At 33.5% G+C, this 21,334-nt stretch overlaps 1 protein-coding gene across 1 annotated transcript; it reads left to right on the top strand.

The window, feature by feature from the left end:
- Positions 1-1,339: 1,339 nt before the first annotated feature.
- LOC127699262 (keratin-associated protein 6-2-like) lies at positions 1,340-1,747 on the top strand. The gene has a single exon (XM_052203015.1). The coding sequence runs from the start codon at positions 1,340-1,342 to the stop codon at positions 1,745-1,747; it is 408 nt and encodes a 135-aa protein (XP_052058975.1).
- Positions 1,748-21,334: the final 19,587 nt, after the last annotated feature.

Here is a 21,334-nt window from a genome sequence, read left to right as displayed (position 1 = left end):
TTAATTGTAATAAGGTTTAAGCAGACGATGATCTTTTAGGTGATAAGATGATGACTCTTGGGACTGTAAATATAGCAGGGTCTGGATGGGGTTTACAGAATATAGAATATTGGGGGGAAAAAAACAGAACAATGAGCAAAAAAGAAGAATAGAAATTAAGAATAGAGAGAGAAAAAAAAGATAGGAAAAAAAAACCCAGAGAAAAATAGGTAAAAAGAATAAAGAACAGAGATAATAGTGTGCTAAAATATTAACATAGAGAATAATTGGCAAAAAATAAAGAATAGAGAAAAACTGCCTAAACATTAAACAATAAATAAATTTATACTCCCCATCCAGACCCTCATATATAGTTGGTCAATTCAAATTACTACTCCCCATCTATACCCTAATGTAGTTTTTTTGTGTGTCTTTTGGGAGAAGGTGGGGAGAGGGTTGAACAATTCATAAGAATGCTTATGCTTTTTTAGAGCTGCAAGTTTTAATCAATTGTTTTAATGAAATTAGTTTTGCCGACTAGCCCGTCAAGTACGCTGGACGGCGGATTTTATTATTAAATATTCAACATAATATAATAATATTTGATATATTGTTTGAGTAAACTTTCATACATTTCGTTCACTAATCATTTACAAACAACTAAGAAAGTTCCTCCCCGTACCAACGGCCAAGACACGCTCAGTAAAAACAAGAGATAAAACTATATAGTATACGATGGTCATTTCGACAGATCGTCTCATAGGGACAACGCGAGATCTTGCATTGATAATGAACTTTCAATCACAATCAAAATATACACTAATAATCTATATAACATTTTAAAATAGAAATTCAGAAATAAAATATTGTCTACGCCTACAGCTTTATACTATTAAATCTATTATAATAAAATGTAATATCGTGTCATTATTTAACATTAATCCATAAAATCAACATGTTATAGAGTAAAATGGACCGAACGCGCATTGGCAAATAAACCAATTATATAATTGATTTAACGTACACAAAAGTTTCTATAATGATAGAGTTCTAGATCCAGAGAAAATATCATGATATGTCAAAACGTTCCGAACAACAATGACGGACGAGAAACCAGACGGAATAACAAAATTCTTTCTTCTTTTTTCATTTGTGTTAAATAGATTATAATATGTCCTTTTCCTTATGGGCCCTGGTATCACCCCTCGACCTATATGAGACCTCGGCTAGCGCCTTGGCCTGGTATGGGAGTCTCGGGATGATACAAGGGCCGATATGGAAAAGGACATGGTATAATCTATAATTACTGCTGTGTATATTTTATTTTCATTTATCATCTTTATAACATTTTTAGCTAAAAATGAAGCTCGCCATTGCTCTCGTTGTACTTTTGTCAACCGTTTTCGTAAATACCCATGCTCGGTGTTATGGTAAGGGTTGTGGAGGCTATGATGGCGGATATGGCCGTATTGGCGGTTATGGTTTAGGATACGGCGGGATTGGATTAGGATATGGCGGGATTGGATTAGGATCTGGCGGGATTGGATTAGGATATGGCGGATATGGATTAGGATATGGCGGCCTTGGATTAGGATATGGCGGAGTATATGGTGGATATGGCAAGGGATATGGATTAGGTTTAGGATATATCGGAGGATATGGTAGAGGATATGGTTTGGGTCTCGGATATGGTTTGGGTAGCGGATATGGTTTGGGTAGCGGATATGGTTTGGGTAGCGGATATGGTGTAAAGAAAGGGGCTTATTAAGGACATCTTTTCTCGAAATGGTAATACGGACATGACATACTACATTATAATCTACATATTTATTTCTGTATATATACATATACTGCAATAAAGATATAGCCAGCCGAGGTGATTTGTGTTTACTATAAGCTAAAATAAATTGCGTTTTGCTGTGTTACGTTTATATTATCTCAGTTTGTATCTGCATATTATTAAAAAATCATGAACTAAAAGTGCAAATTTAGAAACAGTTGACTTATGCTGCCGCAAGCATCTACTTGTATTGGATCGGTTTGATTGTGGTAGTCTGAAAAATGTTCGCCAATGTTATTAAACTATTTTTATCTGATTGAAAACAAATATAAAGATTGCATATGAATAATATGAATTGTTGGGTATACGCAAATAAAACAGCAACGCAAGATATCAAGAATCAGTTGAATACTGTGATACGGTGAAACTTAAACATATGGTTTGATGCGTTCAAGTCGCGATGTTTGATCACATCGGCTTTTTTTTAAGTGACGGTATGGATAAAGATTTAATTGTAACTCAAAATATAATTCTTTGAACTTGTCATGACTAAGTCTTTTATTTTTGTTGTTGTAACGGCTTAATTCTGCGTAAAGCGCATTAAGAAATGACTGAATAACGGAAACGTTTGAATGAACACAGAAAGTCATGTTTTTGTCAAAATAGTGGAAGTAATATAATACTTCCATGGATATATCAATAAATTTCTTAATTACAAAATGACGACTATTAAAAACATAACACTCCATTTAGTAAAACTAAATCATTAGCATACATGTAATAATCTTATGTCTACTTGTGCAGATAATTGCACTACAGATTAAGACATATTAGTGACTATCTGACTAGACTTTCTAAAGCAAAATGTTATTTAATGCACTTTAAATCAAGATAAATCTAACCATTATCATGAAAATGGAATTATATTGCAACAAATTGTAGTATAAAAAAGTGTCACTGATAATCCCAAGCGATTGTTGCAACAATCCTAAAAATCTACAACACAATTCAAATGTTCATACAGTTGTACATTTACATAAATGATAATTTTTGTTTTTAATCACAAGTTCTTCTTTCTAAAAAAAAAGAAAGGCTTATAGCTTTATTTAAATATAATTTGGAAAATTTGTTTCTTTCTTTATTTTGACATCAAATGAAACTGACGGTGTGTTATCTGTTTATATGACAGACAATCAAATCACAAGAGACTGAAAATTCTATTTCTGATATTACATCGTCACAGGAAGTTGTTTTCAAGAGAGTAGGCAATTACGACTTTCAATCTTAAACTAATATTAACCTCACAAAATTGTCACAATTGAAGAATGTATAGACACTTCAGTAAACGTAAAATACCGCTAAAATGTTGTTAATGGTGTCCATTCTGTCAAACAAAAGGGGTAAATGATACAACACATGATTGAATGACAGAGGAAGAATATAAATTCTTTCCGCAGTCATTAATTAATGTCAGGCTTTGAATCTACGTGAAACAAACACCAGGACCCAATATAGCATAAACTAGTTAATATATGAACGCAGGAAAAATTCTGTTTTTATCATTTCCTGAAAAAAAATCTAACGTAGAAAGACTAAATTAAATCGTTTCGGAAAAAGTCTCGTGAACTCACAACGGAATGAAAGGATAAAATAATTATAGTTTTATCCAGACAATATAAAGGTGCCCATCCCAAACAGGAACCTCGACTTTGGTTAAATCTAAATGTTTTAGTCATTTAGGAACTTGTGTGTTACTAGCAGATATTTTATTAACAACTTTTCTAGACATAGAAGGATTTAGAGCTTGACATATTGACGCACACGTAATAGGTTTATGCGTTAAAGTTTTGTTTATCGTAGGAGAACGGGAATTGTTATATTGAGATCTCTTTCTTCCAAAGAGGATTGCAATAAAAAAAATAAGCCATAACACGGAAAAAGTAACAAAAAAACAGAAAACAACGGAGCATTTGATTATAAACTAAGAGTTAACACACATGATTAAAAAAAACAGGACACTTTTGTGACCGAACCATTACCCCACAATGTTTCTTATTTTGAGAATCATAAGAAAATAATATTATTGTCAATTTGGTACTTTATTTCTAACTTATATGCATACTTTGGCTAATAATCAACAATAACATTTGGTGGATAGTCATCTCAATCAAACCACATTTACTAATTTTTTAATGGCGACTTGTATTTTTAAAATGATTAGAAAAATGCATATATAAAATTTAGATAATAGTTTGGTGTTCATTGTTATATATAGAAAGATGTCAATAAATTCCTTTGAATAAACACACCGAGACAGGAACAATTCACCAGTCCTCTGTACCTTGAAAATTAACGAAAAAGTGATAACCTTTCTTGATACAAACAGACAAACAAAAGTGCACAAAACACAATATCGAAAACTGAAGACTGAGTAACACGAACCCCACAAAAACTGGGGTGATCTCAGGTGCTCCGGAAGGGTAAGCAGATCCTGCTCCACATGTGGTACCCGTCGTGTTGCTCATGTTAGTACAAACCCGGTAATAAATCTAATTTGGTAGGTCACATTCGGGGAAAAGGGGACGGGATTGTAGTTACGACATTTGGAACATATCCGCTATCATCTGTGAAATGGATATTCCATAACGGTCAACCAACTCGTGTTGGCGTCCGTAAATTTTACGAAGGGATGATTTCAACTTCACCACATGGAACTCTTGGTTTAATAGCTTCATTGTGAGCAGCAGCCCTCTATTAAGGAAATTATGATAGGAAATACAAGCCGTGGAATATCGTATCAACTGGGAGATATATACTCCGTATGCAGGCGCTGCTGGAATGTTGCTACATAGAAATGGAAAGTTCACAATTGGGAAGCTGAAATTATCTATTTTGTCGTAAATTTTGTTTTCAAAAAGAGGGACGAAAGATACCAGAGGGACAGTCAAACTCATAGATCGAAAACAAACTGACAACGCCATGGCCAAAAATAAAAAGACCAACAGACAAATAATAGTACAGATGACACAACGTAGAAAACTAAAGACTTAGCAACACGAACCCCACCAAAAACTGGGGGTGATCTCAGGTGCTACGGAAGGGTAAGCAGATCCTGCTCCACATGTGGCACCCGTTCCTCATTGTCAATTTCTATATTTAAGTCAAGATATGAGGCAGACTTAACTGTATCTGTTGTATCCTTTATCTCAAATTCGATTGGATAGATGCGTTCAACATATGTCACCAAATTTTAAATTATTTAGTGAAAGAACATCATCTATATAGCGGAAAGTAAAGTTAAAGGATACTGCTTACTTCTTTTCTTTCTTTCTAAGAAGTTCCTATATATGAAGTCAGCTTCAAATGAATAAAAGAACAAGTCGGCAGGAAGAGGGACACAGTTGGTTCCCATGGAAATGCCGATTGTTTGTTGAAAAACACGTCCTCCAAACGTAAAAATATGTTGTCTATCAAGAAATCAAGCATCTTGATAATGTCAGTTTCAGAGAATTTTTTGTTTGAATCAGAGTGTTTTTTTTACAAAGTAGGATTTATCCCTCCCTAAGACAAGATACTTATATCTACGTTGGCCATTCTTTTTTATGAAACAAAGTAGGACCAACTCTTTCAATTTGTCTTTTAGTTTGGAATTGGGAATACTTGTGTAAAGTGTAGAAAAGTCAAATGTTTTAATATTATTGCAAGATGAAACAGTCTTAGATTGTATGTAATCTAAAAAAGATCTTTGTAATTTTTTAGTATCCACATCTGATTCACGCCACCTCTAGAATAGGTAGTTTCACAATAACTTTGAAGCCCGGCTTTGATTGCTGATAAGATTGATGCTAATAATTTAGAAAGAGGCTTTGTGGAGCAATATACCGTGGTTTGTAAGGACACTTATGTAGTTGGGGTATCCAATATAGTGATGGAAGATCCAGTTCTTCATCTTTAGTTGAAATTCCAAAGGAACATAGAACAGACTTATGATTATCCAGGATTTGCTCTTTAGTAAGTGTCGTGGGAGTGTATGTTGAGTTTCCAAGTGAATTGTCAATACCTAATTCATTTATCAAGCAATTTATGTAATGTGATTTACACACAAAAACGATGTTGTTTGGGGCTTTATCTGCGGGGACAACAAAATATTTTTCATGGAGGTAGGACAAGTGTTTTGCAACATTTGGGTCTTTAAAGATTGATTTAGCATAGGTATTCATAGATTGAGTTTCTTAATTCTGATTTGTATATGTTTTAATAAAAATTTTATTACTTAACTTATTTGTAAACTTTATTTGACATACATAATTTCGCTTTAAGCTAAAGTTTTAGTAAATTGCAAGACCTTTTATCTGAATTTAAAAACTGTCTTTTGTTAAAATTCGCTCTCGTCGCAATATAGCCTTTTTGTGCTGATGCGTCGTAAAGAAATCACTAATCAAACAAAAATATGTTCGAATTTTAGCCGATTTAATTTCATTTTCAGCGGGTAACGTACATTGACATAAAAAAAGCAGGGGTATGATTACCAAGGAGGCAAGTATTGCACAAGCGTATACATGATGTGGAAATAAGCAATCACCGTAGGCCTTCAACAATGAGCTAGTTTTCATACGGTGTAATGATTATTTAATGCGGGATCTATATTATTTGGCTAAAATACAAAGAAGAGATAGCCTAAGGGTATTGTTGCACATATGACAACTTCACACGAGATATCAAATGCCGTGGATTTAAACTACATGAGTAAGTATATTTATTAATTATGGACTTTTGACCAGGTTAAAAAGTTATATGTGGACCTTTTTAAATTATATTGACCTAGGACGAAGTCATTTCTGTTTATGGATGACTTTTTCTATATATAGAGAAAAAAAAAATGGAAAAAAAATACCTGATTAAAAAATGGAAATTTTTCGACAGAATATTCTGAGGATTCATGAATTTTGTTGATATCAATGTTCTCATGTATTTGGTGGAAGTATTTGATTTAAAGGTTTGTCAAGGTCTGCATAAAAACCTAAAAAGAAATTGCAGTTATATTTCAACGAGCCAAAGTTTTATGAAAATAATTAGCAAAATATGTGACATAGCCCATTTACTGTAACGTGACTTTAACATGTTTAAGTGGTGTATCATGCAATACTTTGAAGTTTTTGTCTCTTGTTTTTTTCAGATTATAGAAGTTTTAAAAATCTAATTTCTGATGGTAAATACGAGTAGATTATTTTAGGCAGATGCTTTTTATAATCTTTATGTTTGAATCAGATAACATATATAATTCTGTGGTACTTTATTTTTCAGATAAGAAGAAAAGGCAAAAAGGAAACAGAAAAATAGAACATTCCTATGTTTACTGTTAGCAGAAAACTATAAGAAGAGACACACTCAGAAATTTTTCCCAGCTACCTTAGATTTTGAAATTTATAATTTTCTCATCACTTGGCGTTTGTCGTCCGTCGTCGTCTGTTAACTTTTACACAAATCTTCTTTTTCGAAAAAACTGGTTCAAAGTTAACTTAACTTGGCCACAACCATCATTTGGGTACCTAGTTTCGAAAATGTATTCGATGACCACGCCTGCCAACCAAGATGACCGACATGGCTAGAAAAGAACATAGGGATAAATTGCAATTTTGTTTTCTATAACTTTGAAATCCATTATAAATAGAGAATATCTGACGCAGCAAAAATGTTCAGACTGTTCTGCTCTACCAATCTACATACGCCAAAGCTGTCAGACGACTTCTTACAGGAGTTATTGCACTTAAAGAAATTTTTTTACCATTTTTTTTTCATTTTTGCCTATCATCTTGAAAACTTTAAACGCAAAAAAATATCAGCAAGACAACTACATTTTAAAAATAACATAGTCAATTTTTATCAATTTTTGGCATTTTTTTGCCTTATATATATTTTAAAAATTATAATAGATAGAAACTTTATTAAGCAAAAACTATCAGCCAGACAAGAGCTACAAATTAAGTTTTATAAAGGAAATCATCCGACGAATCCTTATTAGGGTTATTGTCCTTTAAATATGATTTTTACATTTTTTTTGCATATTGCCTTATATGATAAAAAAAGATATATAATATATAAATAAAAAAAATATAACTTCTAAATAGACACTTTAAATCGCAAAAATATCATCAAGGCTAGATCTACTAACTAGTAAAATTTTGCCGATTTAGTAATTAGACTCACTCTCATAAGGAGTGATTGCCTTTATATAATGATTGTTTACCATCTTTTGTGTTATGAGCAAAAACTGAAGAAGATAGAGAGAAACTAAACAGACTAATACAAATCAACAAAACCGAGATTTTTGTCATGAATTCTATTCTCGTCTACAATGTTGGAGTCCTTTATTGAATATGCACATAAACTAGCTATTTGGAGCCTCTAGTTTTTAATGGTTATAGTACTGCAATACATTAATCTGTAGTAGATTGTTATCTGTGTTCAATGAATTGTTCAGATTATATCTTAAAATGACTGTACATATTCACATGTATTGTTATTGTCGGAGACGTTATTGTCTGGTTTCAAATTCGTGACAGAACATTATTTCAACAAAATGAAGTGACATATTTGTTACTCCTGTAAAAGTTCTTGGAAGAAATTACTTCTTATCATTGACAGAAATTTATTTAAACAAAATCATTTTTTATGGCTATCAATACATTTGGATGAAATTTCTTCCAACCAATGACAGAAATTTATTTTAACAATATGAACAAAAATAAACTGATTGCAGTAAATGCATTTGGTAGAAAATTCTTCCAAGAAGGGGTGGATTCTTTACATGGGACTTTGAAGAAATTTTTCCAAGATGTTTTTGAAATGAAATAACTTATTTGTTTTGCTATACATATACCTGATTGTAAATGAATTAATTTATAGGAAGAAACCATTATATAGGAAAAAATAAAATGAATTATTTTAGTTAAATAATATGTGAGCAATTTTATTTTTTGCTAAATTTAATTAAAGAGATTTCCGCTGTAGAAAGAAATAATTCAATTTAAAAAAAAACTACTGTTGTAAAAGTACTTGGAATTCTAAATGTATTGGTAGTGATTTTAACTAGTTAAATAGCACTTGGGAGAAATTTCTTCCAACTGGAGAGAAGATACAAAATGACGTGATCAAGTTGTATGTATTAACCATAATTGTGATTTTTTTTTAAACTAATAACTTTTTCTATATTATGAACAAAACGTAGTGTACTGGTTTTTTTTAAACTTTGCATTCTATTTTATTAAATTATAGGTAGCTATTTCTTCACTTAATTGTAATATATCTGTTGTTAAAAAAATGAAATGTAATTTTAACACATATACCCAAAAAAATTGTCATGCTAATGGTGTATTGTTGTCAAATTATTCCATTTACCAGAGAAAAATTTCTTCCAACACCGATTTTCTACAGAAAACACCAAACAAAAGGAGAATATTAGCATACGAATTTGAAAAATTAGGTATTTTCGTGATAACAGCAAATTTTTACCTCTAAAAAGGACATTCTTGGATTTTCCTTTTTTATTTTGGACTCTCTTATGTATAGATCATCCTACAACAACGAGCAAAACCAATACTGTAAAGTAAGCTATAAAATGCTGTGTTTGTGTTAGCCATATGACCGTTAGTGTAGAATTAATTAATTTACCTGCACTATTTTTGTGGTATATTTCTACGTGTATCTAAAGTAAGTCAATTTCTTCAGATAAAAAGAGGACATTTGAAATCTCGGAAAACTTGTTAAACCCTACACTTCTTCATTTGCCTGTCCAAAGATAATCAGCTGGTTGTCAAATCTTCACATTTATTTTGTTTTTTGAAGAATGTTTGTGTCTATGGTAAATTAGACAGAGCTGAATATCGATCCAGAAAAATAGCCGGTTTCCAAATTAACCAATCAGATTAACTAATTTGGAAATTTACACATTTTATGAACACTCTCCATTAAAAGCAAAACAAATTAAAGGGCTTTATTAGTCTTCTTGAGACATTGAAAAGGTGAAGTCAAATCAGATATTACATGTTCAATATCAACCATTTAAAGGTATGGAACGCCAAATCAGTAAAATAAGATAACATAACTAGAATTTTTATTAAGCATAGAATTAAATATATTACTAGTTTCTTTAGTAATCATTTGCATCGGCTCTGGGATCGGCGGCGTGCGCATGCTCGACTATATGAGATTCAAAGGGGGATATATTTCTCATATAGAGGTTAACCAGAGCTTCCCCGATACGTTTCAGTTACCGACTCCGTAAGATAAACTCCGTTGTGGAAAACGAGAGCGGTAGTCTTAGATGTTCGCTAGATTCCACAATACTAGTAGTTACAAGTATAACTACCTACACTTCTAAACGGGTACTTGTATGAAAGTGACTTAGAGGTTATTGCTTACAAAAAAAGGGGTTAAAAATATTTCAATTGAAAGTCCTCGAAAGTTTGAAGTTGTCTCCTGCACTGGTATGGTGTACTGACTTAGGGCAATACCATGAAGCTTACAATGGAGAGGAAGTGTCATTTGGTATGCCCCGCTATAGTAAGGAAGATCTCTCCAACCTAAGCCTTTGCAGCCTCGAAACCGAGGACAGATCCACTTTGTAGTGATATAGATCGTCGATGGTGGTGACTTCTTTGGCGAAAGCCTTAATCAAACATATTTGAACATCAATTATTTGGTTATTCATATTAATATCAAAACTGGGAACCCATACGGTAGGTAGATTAAGGAGTCATTTTTCCGACCTGGGGCGAGTACTAGTGGCGATAGACTCCTTTGATATGAATAATCACTGGTTGTTCTTTTCACGTAAATTATGTATAATATATGCTTCGACAATATTGAGGTCTTTCTTGTTTTAGTTTCCTACAGAGCAAAACTTGTTTACGGAAACAGACGCGCTATGCTACAGCATCAACGCTGATATATATCAAGATATGGTGAAGGAAAAACACTTGATTGATACGACAGAATATAATCCCTTGCATCTTCTTCGTAGCACTTTAAAAAAATAGTTGTTTGGAAAGAAGAAGGATGAAACACATGTTATTTCAATACAGGAATTTGTTGGTTGGTTTCTAGATTAAGATGTACTGGCTGATATCTGAGTATTATAGAAAACTCTGCAAAAAGAAGATAACAAAGGGTATGAAAAAGAGTGTGATCAAATAATCACAAAACACGCGAATATTATGAACAATGTTTATTCAATAAAAAAATCTTTTAAAAAAAATATTTGATTTAATGTGGAAGGAAGAGAAGCGACACACAAAATGAGGCCTTCTCGTTTAATAGTATAGATATGTATATATCTACAAACTTCAAGTATCCCCTGATGATGACAAAATATACTTACTAGATGATGGGATATGAAGATTTGCCTATGGACATTGGAGAGTATAAAAAGGATGTCAATATCTTAATCTTTCTTCGTCTATCTTTTGAAGGAGGAAGTATTTTAAGATGTCTCCAAGATGTATAATACTTGTCCGAAGTGTGATGTGGAATTTTCGAGAGAGGATGCTATGTTGAGACATTAGAAGAATAGACACAAAATCAATCAACCATATCCACCGAGAAGTTACCACCACGACCACCGCCGCCGCCGCTGCCGCCAACAGGAGGATTTTCATATACTGTAGATGAATAAATGAGAATTTAATAATAATACACAACATAATTATGCATAATTAACACAAACGTAATCATTAACACTTGATAATGAGCTTATCTTCAAAAGAAATTAATTAAAAATACCTGTCTCTTAATACCTAATAATAACGTCATAGAATTAGCCTCATTCTTGTCCGGCTTTGGCTATATTTTTTTGTCCTTTTTGGTTTACAGCTTTTCATCTTTTTAATAAGCTTTGGATTTTCAAATATTTTGGGCTCAAGCATCACTGAAGAGACATTGATTGTTAAAATGCGCATCTGGGGCAGAAAAATTGGTACCGTTTACGTTATATCTCAGAAGGCTACCTTTTTTTCCATAAGGTTAACATTAGACAAATGGCCCAGAACCACCATTTCCCCCACTACTTGTATCTGTTCATTTTTTATAACGTTTTCGGTTCATCAAATCAAAACGGCTGCCTTTCGAACGTGTATTATAGGTCCACTTCGAAGTACGAAAGTTATAAATTTTCCTATTAGAATCGAAATAATTCTATCATGCCATGATCTATGCTTATTCTAACATTGATAGGCATTATATTTGTCAACATTTTACACCTCGCTTACGCTCGGTATAAAGATATTGACAAATATAATGCCTACTCATGTTAAAATGAGCACCGAGCATGGCATAAGAGAATTATTTCTTTAATACACTGATGTTTAAAAAAAATGTCAAAAGATGTACAGCATGGTTTTAGTTTAATGACTTTACAAATTGTGTTTTCTTGGAAACTAATTCTGGTATTGTTTGAAAAGCGATAGATTGTGATATATTTGAATAATCTGGTCGTTTGCATTGAAGCAGATTTACCCAACTTCATGTACCCTGCTACATTCGTCTGTACTTCTGACACAACATTTAATTGCAATGATATGATTTGTATATGTTACAATAAAGAGACAACCTGCCTAGCACCAATAAGAATATTTGAAAATAAAATTATGAAGAGAAAAGTAAAATAACAAAAATACCGAACTCCAATAAAAATTCAAAACGGAAAGTCCTTTATCAAATGGCAAAATCAAAAGCTCAAACATATCAAACGAATGGAAATCAAGTGTCATATTCCGGACTTGGTACAGTTAAGACAGAATATATTCTTTTTGACAACTATTGACATATAAAAATGAGACAACAACCCGACTAAAGAGCAGAAAACAGCCCAAGACCACCGATGAGTCTTCAACACAGCGAGAAAATCCCGCACCCGGAGGTGGGCTTCAGCTTCATATTCTTGTTTGCGTCATTTCAATGGGTGATTGCACTATTGTTTTCTGTTCATTAAGTAAACTTTTCATTTTTGGCAATAGGTCAAGTTTGTAAGAGTTATAAACAGATGGGAAAGGTTTGAATATTTTTCTGATATATAAGAGGTTGAATAAAATTTTCATATTAAAATCCTGCATATTGCAAAATAGCAACCATCAAATAGTTTACGAATTAAAACAAAAAAACTATCGATTTATCGTCCTTATAGTAACACATATTGTTAAATTCCGAAAGTAATGTAAGGTTGTCAGTTTTAATATTTGTTTTATATAAACGAGAAACAAAGACACAATAAACACATATACAAGTCGACTATCCTTATCTCGAAACCGATGGTACAATGATAAAATTTCGAAATAAGTCGATTTCGACTCGAGAGGGACATACGTGAAAACAACTCAAATTTCCAAGAAAAACAGTATTACCTATCCTGTTGATTTTATCATCCATTGTTTACTAAAGGTTTCTTTCTGTATTTGTTTAAAAATGTTTAATTTGTCCGAAAGGCCCCATTAATGCATGTATTACTGAAAAATTATTACACCAGGGTTTTCGATATCATAAACTAGTCAAAACATTACTAAATTTTATCATCGGTATAAGGACATCATTCGTAAATATAACTCAACATGCAGACATCTTATACATTCGGGTATTTCACATCCAATCTTTTATGGTAATATTCTTTACAAAGCACAAAAATGTCAGTATTCACCTCAAAAGCTAACAAAACCTTTAAACAGACTTATTAAGAAGGGATATAGTTACGATACTGTTGTCAGGTCATTAAAGATTGCATATTTTGGCTTTAATATTGATTCACTTATAGGGTCTTTGCATCGGAATAAAACATATTTATTCTAAAACCATTTGTTGGCATGACACGGGTTATGTTCTTCTCATATATTTTATGATGGTATAATACGTAACCCCTAACAGGAGGGATTGTGCCTGATATTCATATGATGAAGATATGATCTTTCAGTCAGTTTAATTGAGGTCTGGAGCTGGCATGTCAGTAACTGCTAGTAGTCTGTTGTTATTTATGTATTATTGTCATTTTGTTTATTATCTTTTGTTTCCTATTCTGACATCGGACTCGGACTTCTCTTAAACTGAGTTTTACTGTGCGTACTGTTGTGCGTTTGTTTTTTCTACATTGGCTAGAGGTATTGGGGGAGGGTTGAGATATCAAAAAACATGTTTAACCCCGCCGCATTTTAGCGCCTGTCCCAAGTTAGGAGCCTCTGGCCTTTGTTAGTCTTGTATCATTTTTAATTTTAGTTTCCTGTGTATAATTTGGAGTTTAGTATGACGTCCATTATCACTGAACTAGTATACATATTTGTTTAGGGGCCAGCTGAAGGACGCCTCCGGGTGCGGGAGTTTCTCGCTGCATTGATGACCCATTGGTGGCCTTCGGCTGTTGTCTGCTCTATGGTCGGGTTGTTGTCTCTTTGACACATTCCCATTTCCATTCTCAATTTAATATATTACTTGTTGTTTGTTAATGGCATAATTTTTTAGATAAAACCTTTATGACTTAACTAATAAATATTAATTAAGGCCGGCTTTGTAGCTTAAAGTACACATAGTGAGGTTGTTCTAACACACCATTTTTATACTAACCAAAAAGCAACATTGTTCACGTTTGCTTTCTTCATCTCTCATATCATATTTAGGACAATCATGTAAATGCTATTAATCTGAATATTTTATTGAGCATATGCTCGGTAGATAATAACATTGACTAATCATCTAATGAAAAGTTACAATACTTTTTGATTATCTGATTAAGTTGTCAACTATGTCGTGGTAAAGACATTTTATCCCAGTGGATATTTTTGACAGGTGTAAAATGTTCGACACAACGGACAGCATTGACATTGTATTATATACTTTCGGACTGCAGATAAAGTTCGAGTCAAGCGAAATTCTACAAATTCGATTAACATTATTAACGGAATTTCCACGTCGGGAATGCATAAATATTTCGACTCTTGCAGAACTTAGAGACAACTTAAAATTGTTGTATACACATAACGTTTCTGGTGACTGGATATTACATACAATATGTTAAGAAATTATTTTTTATATTTTAGAATTGAAAAAAAAACGTTGGAAAATAAATAGGTGGTATTAATTTGAGATTCCACAAAACATTCCGAGCATTTAAGCATACAATGCCTTACATGGTTGTAGAGGGATTGAAGATTATATATGTACTCCCTTTTTTAATTTAAGATTTTTTCAGAAATCCCAAAACAGATTGTAACTGGTTCTGAATAACGATGTGTCTTGCTTAAGAATGCTGCTGTCAATATATAAGTGTTATGTTGACTTAAAAAAACAATTCTCTTGAAAAAGTTTATCGGTAAAATTACAAAAATGTATAATGAATATTGGTCGTAAAATTATATTTGTTTCATACTGTCTTTGATTTTCAAAATTAAATGTTGAATGTATGTACTTAAATACAACAATGATTTTATAGTTAATATTACCCTTATTAAGAAGTATACAGTCCTGAAATGCCAATAAAATAAGTATGCTGTCACTTCAATGTTTCTATTTGCTTCATGCTGTCACTTCAATGATTCTATTTGCTTCATGCTGTCACTTCAATGTTTCTATTTGCTTCATGCTGTCACTTCAATGTTTCTATTTGCTTCATGCTGTCACTTCAATGTTTCTATTTGCTTCATGCTGTCACTTCAATGATTCTATTTGCTTCATGCTGTCACTTCAATGTTTCTATTTGCTTCATGCTGTCACTTCAATGCTTCTATTTGCTTCATGCTGTCACTTCAATGCTTCTATTTGCTTCATGCTGTCACTTCAATGTTTCTATTTGCTTCATGCTGTCACTTCAATATTTCTATTATAAATGCTTCATGCTGTCACTTCAATGTTTCTATTTGCTTCATGCTGTCACTTCAATGTTTCTATCTGCTTCATGCTGTCACTTCAATGATTCTATTTGCTTCATGCTGTCACTTCAATGTTTCTATTTGCTTCATGCTGTCACTTCAATGTTTCTATTTGCTTCATGCTGTCACTTCGATGTTTCTATTTGCTTCATGCTGTCACTTCATTGGTCTATTTGTTTCATGCTGTCACTTCAATGGCCAAAAGTTGACATGAATATTGAGTAAAGCTTTTAATTTTCTGAAACATTAAATGCCTTTGAATATTAAATATCTAGGGCATGCTATTTTTTGAATTATTTCCAGATGCACAGGTTTGTCTGCACTTAGAGTAAATTTTCTGGTGTAAACAGCCATTTTAGCCAAAGGGTCCACATGAACCTTAAGAAAAAAATGTAACACTACTGGTATCCTTTGGAAAATTACCCCTTACCTTAAACACTTGACATCCTGTGTGTTTACCAAATTCATCAATCTCAGGTAAGAACAGTCCAAACAGGGAAGTAGTTTTAAAATAAATTGATTAATCTTTGTAACATATGAATATTTCAAAACACTTGCATGCACGTTCAATGCAAAAACGCGCGGGTTTCTAAGACTTTCATAGTGAGGTCACAAAAACTAACAGATATCGTTTTGGACTCGGATAAGAAATAAAAACTCCTTCTAGGCAATGTTTTCCCATAAATCATAAAATAGGATTTTAATTAATGTAAAAAAAACATTGTTGCACATGTATCATATGATCTCAAATGTTTTGTAACCCTTCCAGAACTCATGATTATCAATTAAACTGTATGGATTGTTTCAATGGCAGGAAAGGGTCAAAAGAAAGAAAAAATAAATTACAATTATTTTCATTCCATATCTTCTCCAAAAACAAAATATAGCAACATTTGAATTAGAATCATGATTCATGGATCAACTGAAACCAACTAGTTCTTACAAAGACAGCTAAGAATACAAAAAAAAAGAATAGTTAATGGCATTTCTATCTCAAACTGTTTTATTGGAGAATGTATTCACTTTCATATCTGTTGTTAGTTTTAAAGTTAAGTATCAATTTAGCAAAAATTAACACATGTTAATAAGAAATGTAAATGTTTTAGAAAATGAAAAAAGAAAAACAGAAAACATCTTATAAAGTCAAATCAAATGCGAGGATATATACATATAACATGAGCCAGTAAGATATCAGGATCTTCATCCAAAGTCAGCATATTTCACGGAATCTATTGTTTTGTTTTGATCGTTCTTTAAACAGGCCCCCCGGTGGATCGCTATCCTTGCCTTGGTCGGGGGCTGGTGTGTCTCAGTGACCCCAATAGCTATGCCAGCTGGAGCATCTTCTCTTGTAAGGGTCACCCATGCTGAACAGGTTGAAGGGCAGGGGCAAGACTAAAGTGATCCGAACATCGTACGAGTTGCCTGATTTTTTTAATATGTCATGGGTTGCTACCCGTGTCGGTGGTTGACGAGATCCTTGCGGATTAGGGCGGTAGCCAGACTCCTTACGATCAGAAAAATACCCGGACTGACGAAACTATAGTTCAATAGGCTGCTTTGGCTCCGATATCACCAATCGGCTGGTCAGTCGAGCCCTTCATTTAATCCTCAATAATAAGACTTATTATACAATGTTCATTATATACACATGTATTTTAATTAATCTTTTTATTTCAATGATAACTAAAGAAGGCGATGGCTCATGAGTCAATCAATTGGTACGCTTTCTATTTTGCTTGATTGATACGCTCTACATGAGTATACTATTCTTGGAACATCTGGTGCTTTCCACAGTGGATCTTGGGTGCTAATTTTGGGAACGAGCTACATTATACTTGGAGCATGTTTTCAGCACTTGACCCCGGCTCGCCACGAAAACACAGCATTGCCCTTGTAGGTGAGATGGGTTGATGACAAGAATGATGAAACTTTCTCATTTCCTATGGCACACCAAAAGCAACCCTCGCAATCATCTTTAATAAATAAAAAAAAAGAAAATGTGATGACTCATCGCCCTGTCAGGCAGATGACAGTTGGCCCCGATTTATTGTAATTAAAGGTACTGATGAAACACCAATTTCAAAGATATCTTCTTTTGTGATTCACAAACGAATCCATAGCATTGATTGCACTGTTAAAAATATTTCTAAAATGAGATCAGGGAATTTGTTGGTTGAATGTTCGAACACAAGCCAATCAACAAATTGACGGTAGTGAAAACCATTACAAACTTTACTGTTTCTGCCTTGCCTCGCAATAGTTTGAACAGTAGTAAAGGAATTATTCGAGACAGAAGTCAATATCTGGCTGACCTTACCGTGGATGATATTTCAAACCAAGGTGTAACTGATGTTGTTAGATTTCAAATAAAAAAGAATGGAAATATAATCAAACTAAATACTTATCTTTTGACCTTTAGAACTCAACTCCTCCTTCATCTATTGAAATATGATGCTTTGGAATCAAAGTTGACAGATTTATCCCTAATCCAATTCGATGCTTCCCTTGTCAAAAGTTGGGTCATGGAACCAAACAATGTCATGGTAGGCAGAAATGCTTCAAATGTTCTGACGAAGAACATGAGGGAACAACCTGTAACTCTGAATCTTCTAAATGGCAAACTGTGGTGGGTCCCATTTTTCATCATATAGGGACTGTCCTATATAAAAAAAAAGATGTGGTATGACTGCCAATGAGACAACTCTCCACAAGAGACCAAATGACACAGAAATTAAAAACTATAGGTCACCGTACGGCCTTCAACAATGAGCAAAGCCCATACCGTACAGTTAGCTAAAAAAAGGCCATGAAATGACAATGTAAAACAATTCAAATGAGAAAACTAACGGCCTAATTTATGTACAAAAAATGAACGAAAAACAAATATGTAACATATAAACAAACGACAACCATTGAATTACAGGCTTCTGACTTGGGACAGGCAGATACATACGGAATGTGGCGGGGTGAAACATGTTAGCGGGATCCCAACCCTCCCTCTAACCTGGGACAGTGGTGTAACAGTACAACATAAGAACGAACTATAAAAATCAGTTGAAAGAGGCTCAACCCATCAGATGGATAAAAATACAAATACTACAAATACAAGTGGACGGTTTACTTTAAAGAAAAAAATATTATTAAAATCAAAACAGAAAGAAACATCAGTTACCCAGAAGCTAAACAGATAGCTCCTGTTTTGAATGATCTTCTGGTTTCAAACAAACCATCCTATGCCAGTAAAGTCTGCAGATCATGCAGTCACGAGTATACACAAACTTGCTTGACCTGGCCAATTGATTCTGACACTTTTACATGTTGTCTGTTGAACCTGAACCTTCCGATAAAATAATAATTCCACGATAACTAAAACCTTCTAAGACCGCTACTCAATCAACACAATCTTCGTTACATAGTTCAAAGTCATCTTTCAAAATAAAAAATCCAGTTTCAAATGTAAAAGTTACCGAAAAACATGACGGTTGGGGTAGTGAAAACATCTGGCCCGTGAATACTGGAAAGGAATCGCCCCAAAGTAAGCCACCCAAACATCAGTCTCCACTATCGTATTTTGAACCCGAATAAGATCATCTTCCGAGAAAGCTGAAAGGTGATCGCGTGGTACGGTGCTGGGTGGGAAAATATCATCTAAAAATTCGAGTAGAGTAGAGAAAGTTCTTTCTTCTCAAAATAGATTTACTGGGTTAAAGGACTCGCAGATGGAATGCGATGATGTTGTTCCATCAGAAAAAAATCACAATCACAGGATAATCGAAAGAAAAATGCTGGAAAACTTGATCACATTCGCCTTTCTCCTAATTCATGAATAATCGCGTGGTACGGTGCTGGGTGGGAAACTATCTCTTTAAAGGGATATACCATGTATAGTACTATTTATAAGGAAGATGAACGTGCTGCTGGAGGATCAACCGTTCTTGTGAAGGACAACGTCATTCATACTACGGTCCACCTTCCCACAGATCTGCAGGCAGTTGCTGTTCGTTTATCATTTATGTTCAATTTATATTTCTCCTAGTTCTACAATTGATAAAGCAAAAGATTTAAATGCCTATAATCCAATATGGTGGAGCCAATTTTCGAAAGACGAAGGAAAAATTATAGAAAACTTTGTGTCTCAAGAAGGGTTGTGCATTTTTAATGATGGATCTGATACTTATCTTCATCCTTGAAACGATGCCTATTCTTCTATCAATTTAACTATATGCGATCTTCTCCTCTACTATACTTTTCATGGCTTGTACACGATGATCTTTGTGTAAGTGATCACTTTCCTATTATTCTTAAGCATCTCTTTACTTCTGCTCAACAAAGAGTCCCTCGTTGGAAACTGGACAAGGCTAATTAGCCTTTGCTTGAGACTATCTGCAGAGAGGAATTACAGTCAAATATGTTTGCAGATCCAATTTCAACTTTTAATACAGTTTTAACGTCAATTGCTGACAGAACAATTCCTAAGACCTCGGCAAATCCGAAACATCCCACCAAACCATGGTTTGATGACAATTGTGATCAAGCCAAAAATAACTGGAACAAATCTGAAAGACGTTTTAATAAACAAACTACTTTCGTATTTTTCGTGCAAAGGTACGACAGACAGGCAAACAAGCTCTGCGTTCTTCTTGGCAAAAATTTGTCTCGGGAATAACATATCGCACTCCGATGACAAAAGTATGAAACACGATTTAAAAGATCAAAGGTAACAGTTCAAAATCAACGGTCAAACATTTAACGTAAGGAAATGCTTTATTAACATCGGAAAAAGATATTGCCAACAAGCTAGGTGAAACTTTTTTCGAAATCTTCTTATGATGACAACTACAAAGAATACTTTAAGAAAGTTAAAAAAAAAAAAGAAAAAGAAAAATGAAATTGAACTTTGAATCAAAAAACGGAGGAAATTGCACTTAACTCTTTTCATTGAAAGAAATTAAAACATCTTTATCTAAGGCCCATGGTACAGCATGTGGTCCTGATGATATCCACTATTAACTTTTAAAGCACTAACTAGATTCCTCGCTTGAAACTCTTCTAGAGCTCATGAATAACATCTGGGAATCTGGTAATTTACCATCTATCTGGAAGGTTGCAACCGTTGTGCCTATTCCAAAACCAAATAAAGATCATACGAATCCTATAAATTATCGACCAATTGCTCTAACCAGTTGTTTCTGCCAAACCCTTGAACGGATGGTCAATGATCGCATTGTATGGTTCCTGGAATCTAATTGGCTTTTAGCCAATATCCAGTGCGGATTCCGACAGGGCCGTAGAACTCTTGATCATCTTGTTCGATTTGAATCTTTCATCCGTAATGGTTTTGCGAAAAATGAGCAAGCAGTGTCAGACTTTATCGACCTTGAAAAAGGCCGATGACACTACATAGAAGTATGGGATTTTAAAAGATCTTTTTGATATGGGGTTGAAAGGCAATATGCCAAATTTCATTTTGAATTTCCTCTCTAACAGGCAATGTAATGAGAGTTAACTCAAACATATCTGATCTTTATGATCAGGAAATTGGTGTCCCTCAGGGGAGTATGTTGTATGTTACATAGTTCAGTTTAAAAAATAACAGTCTGGTTGAAGTTTTAAAAAGCAACATGGAAGGTTCTTTGTACGTTGATGATTTTTTAAGTTTGTTACAGAGGCC

Source organism: Mytilus californianus, unplaced genomic scaffold (genome assembly GCF_021869535.1).
Source record: "Mytilus californianus isolate M0D057914Y unplaced genomic scaffold, xbMytCali1.0.p SCAF_4, whole genome shotgun sequence".
Lineage (NCBI taxonomy): Eukaryota > Metazoa > Mollusca > Bivalvia > Mytilida > Mytilidae > Mytilus > Mytilus californianus.
Note: the sequence above shows the minus strand (reverse complement) of the source record. Positions and strands in the feature narration are given on the sequence as shown.

Excerpts from the sequence above, each read along its gene's own strand:
- LOC127699262 (XM_052203015.1), top strand. The coding sequence starts at position 1,340 with ATGAAGCTCGCCATTGCTCTCGTTGTACTTTTGTCAACCGTTTTCGTA.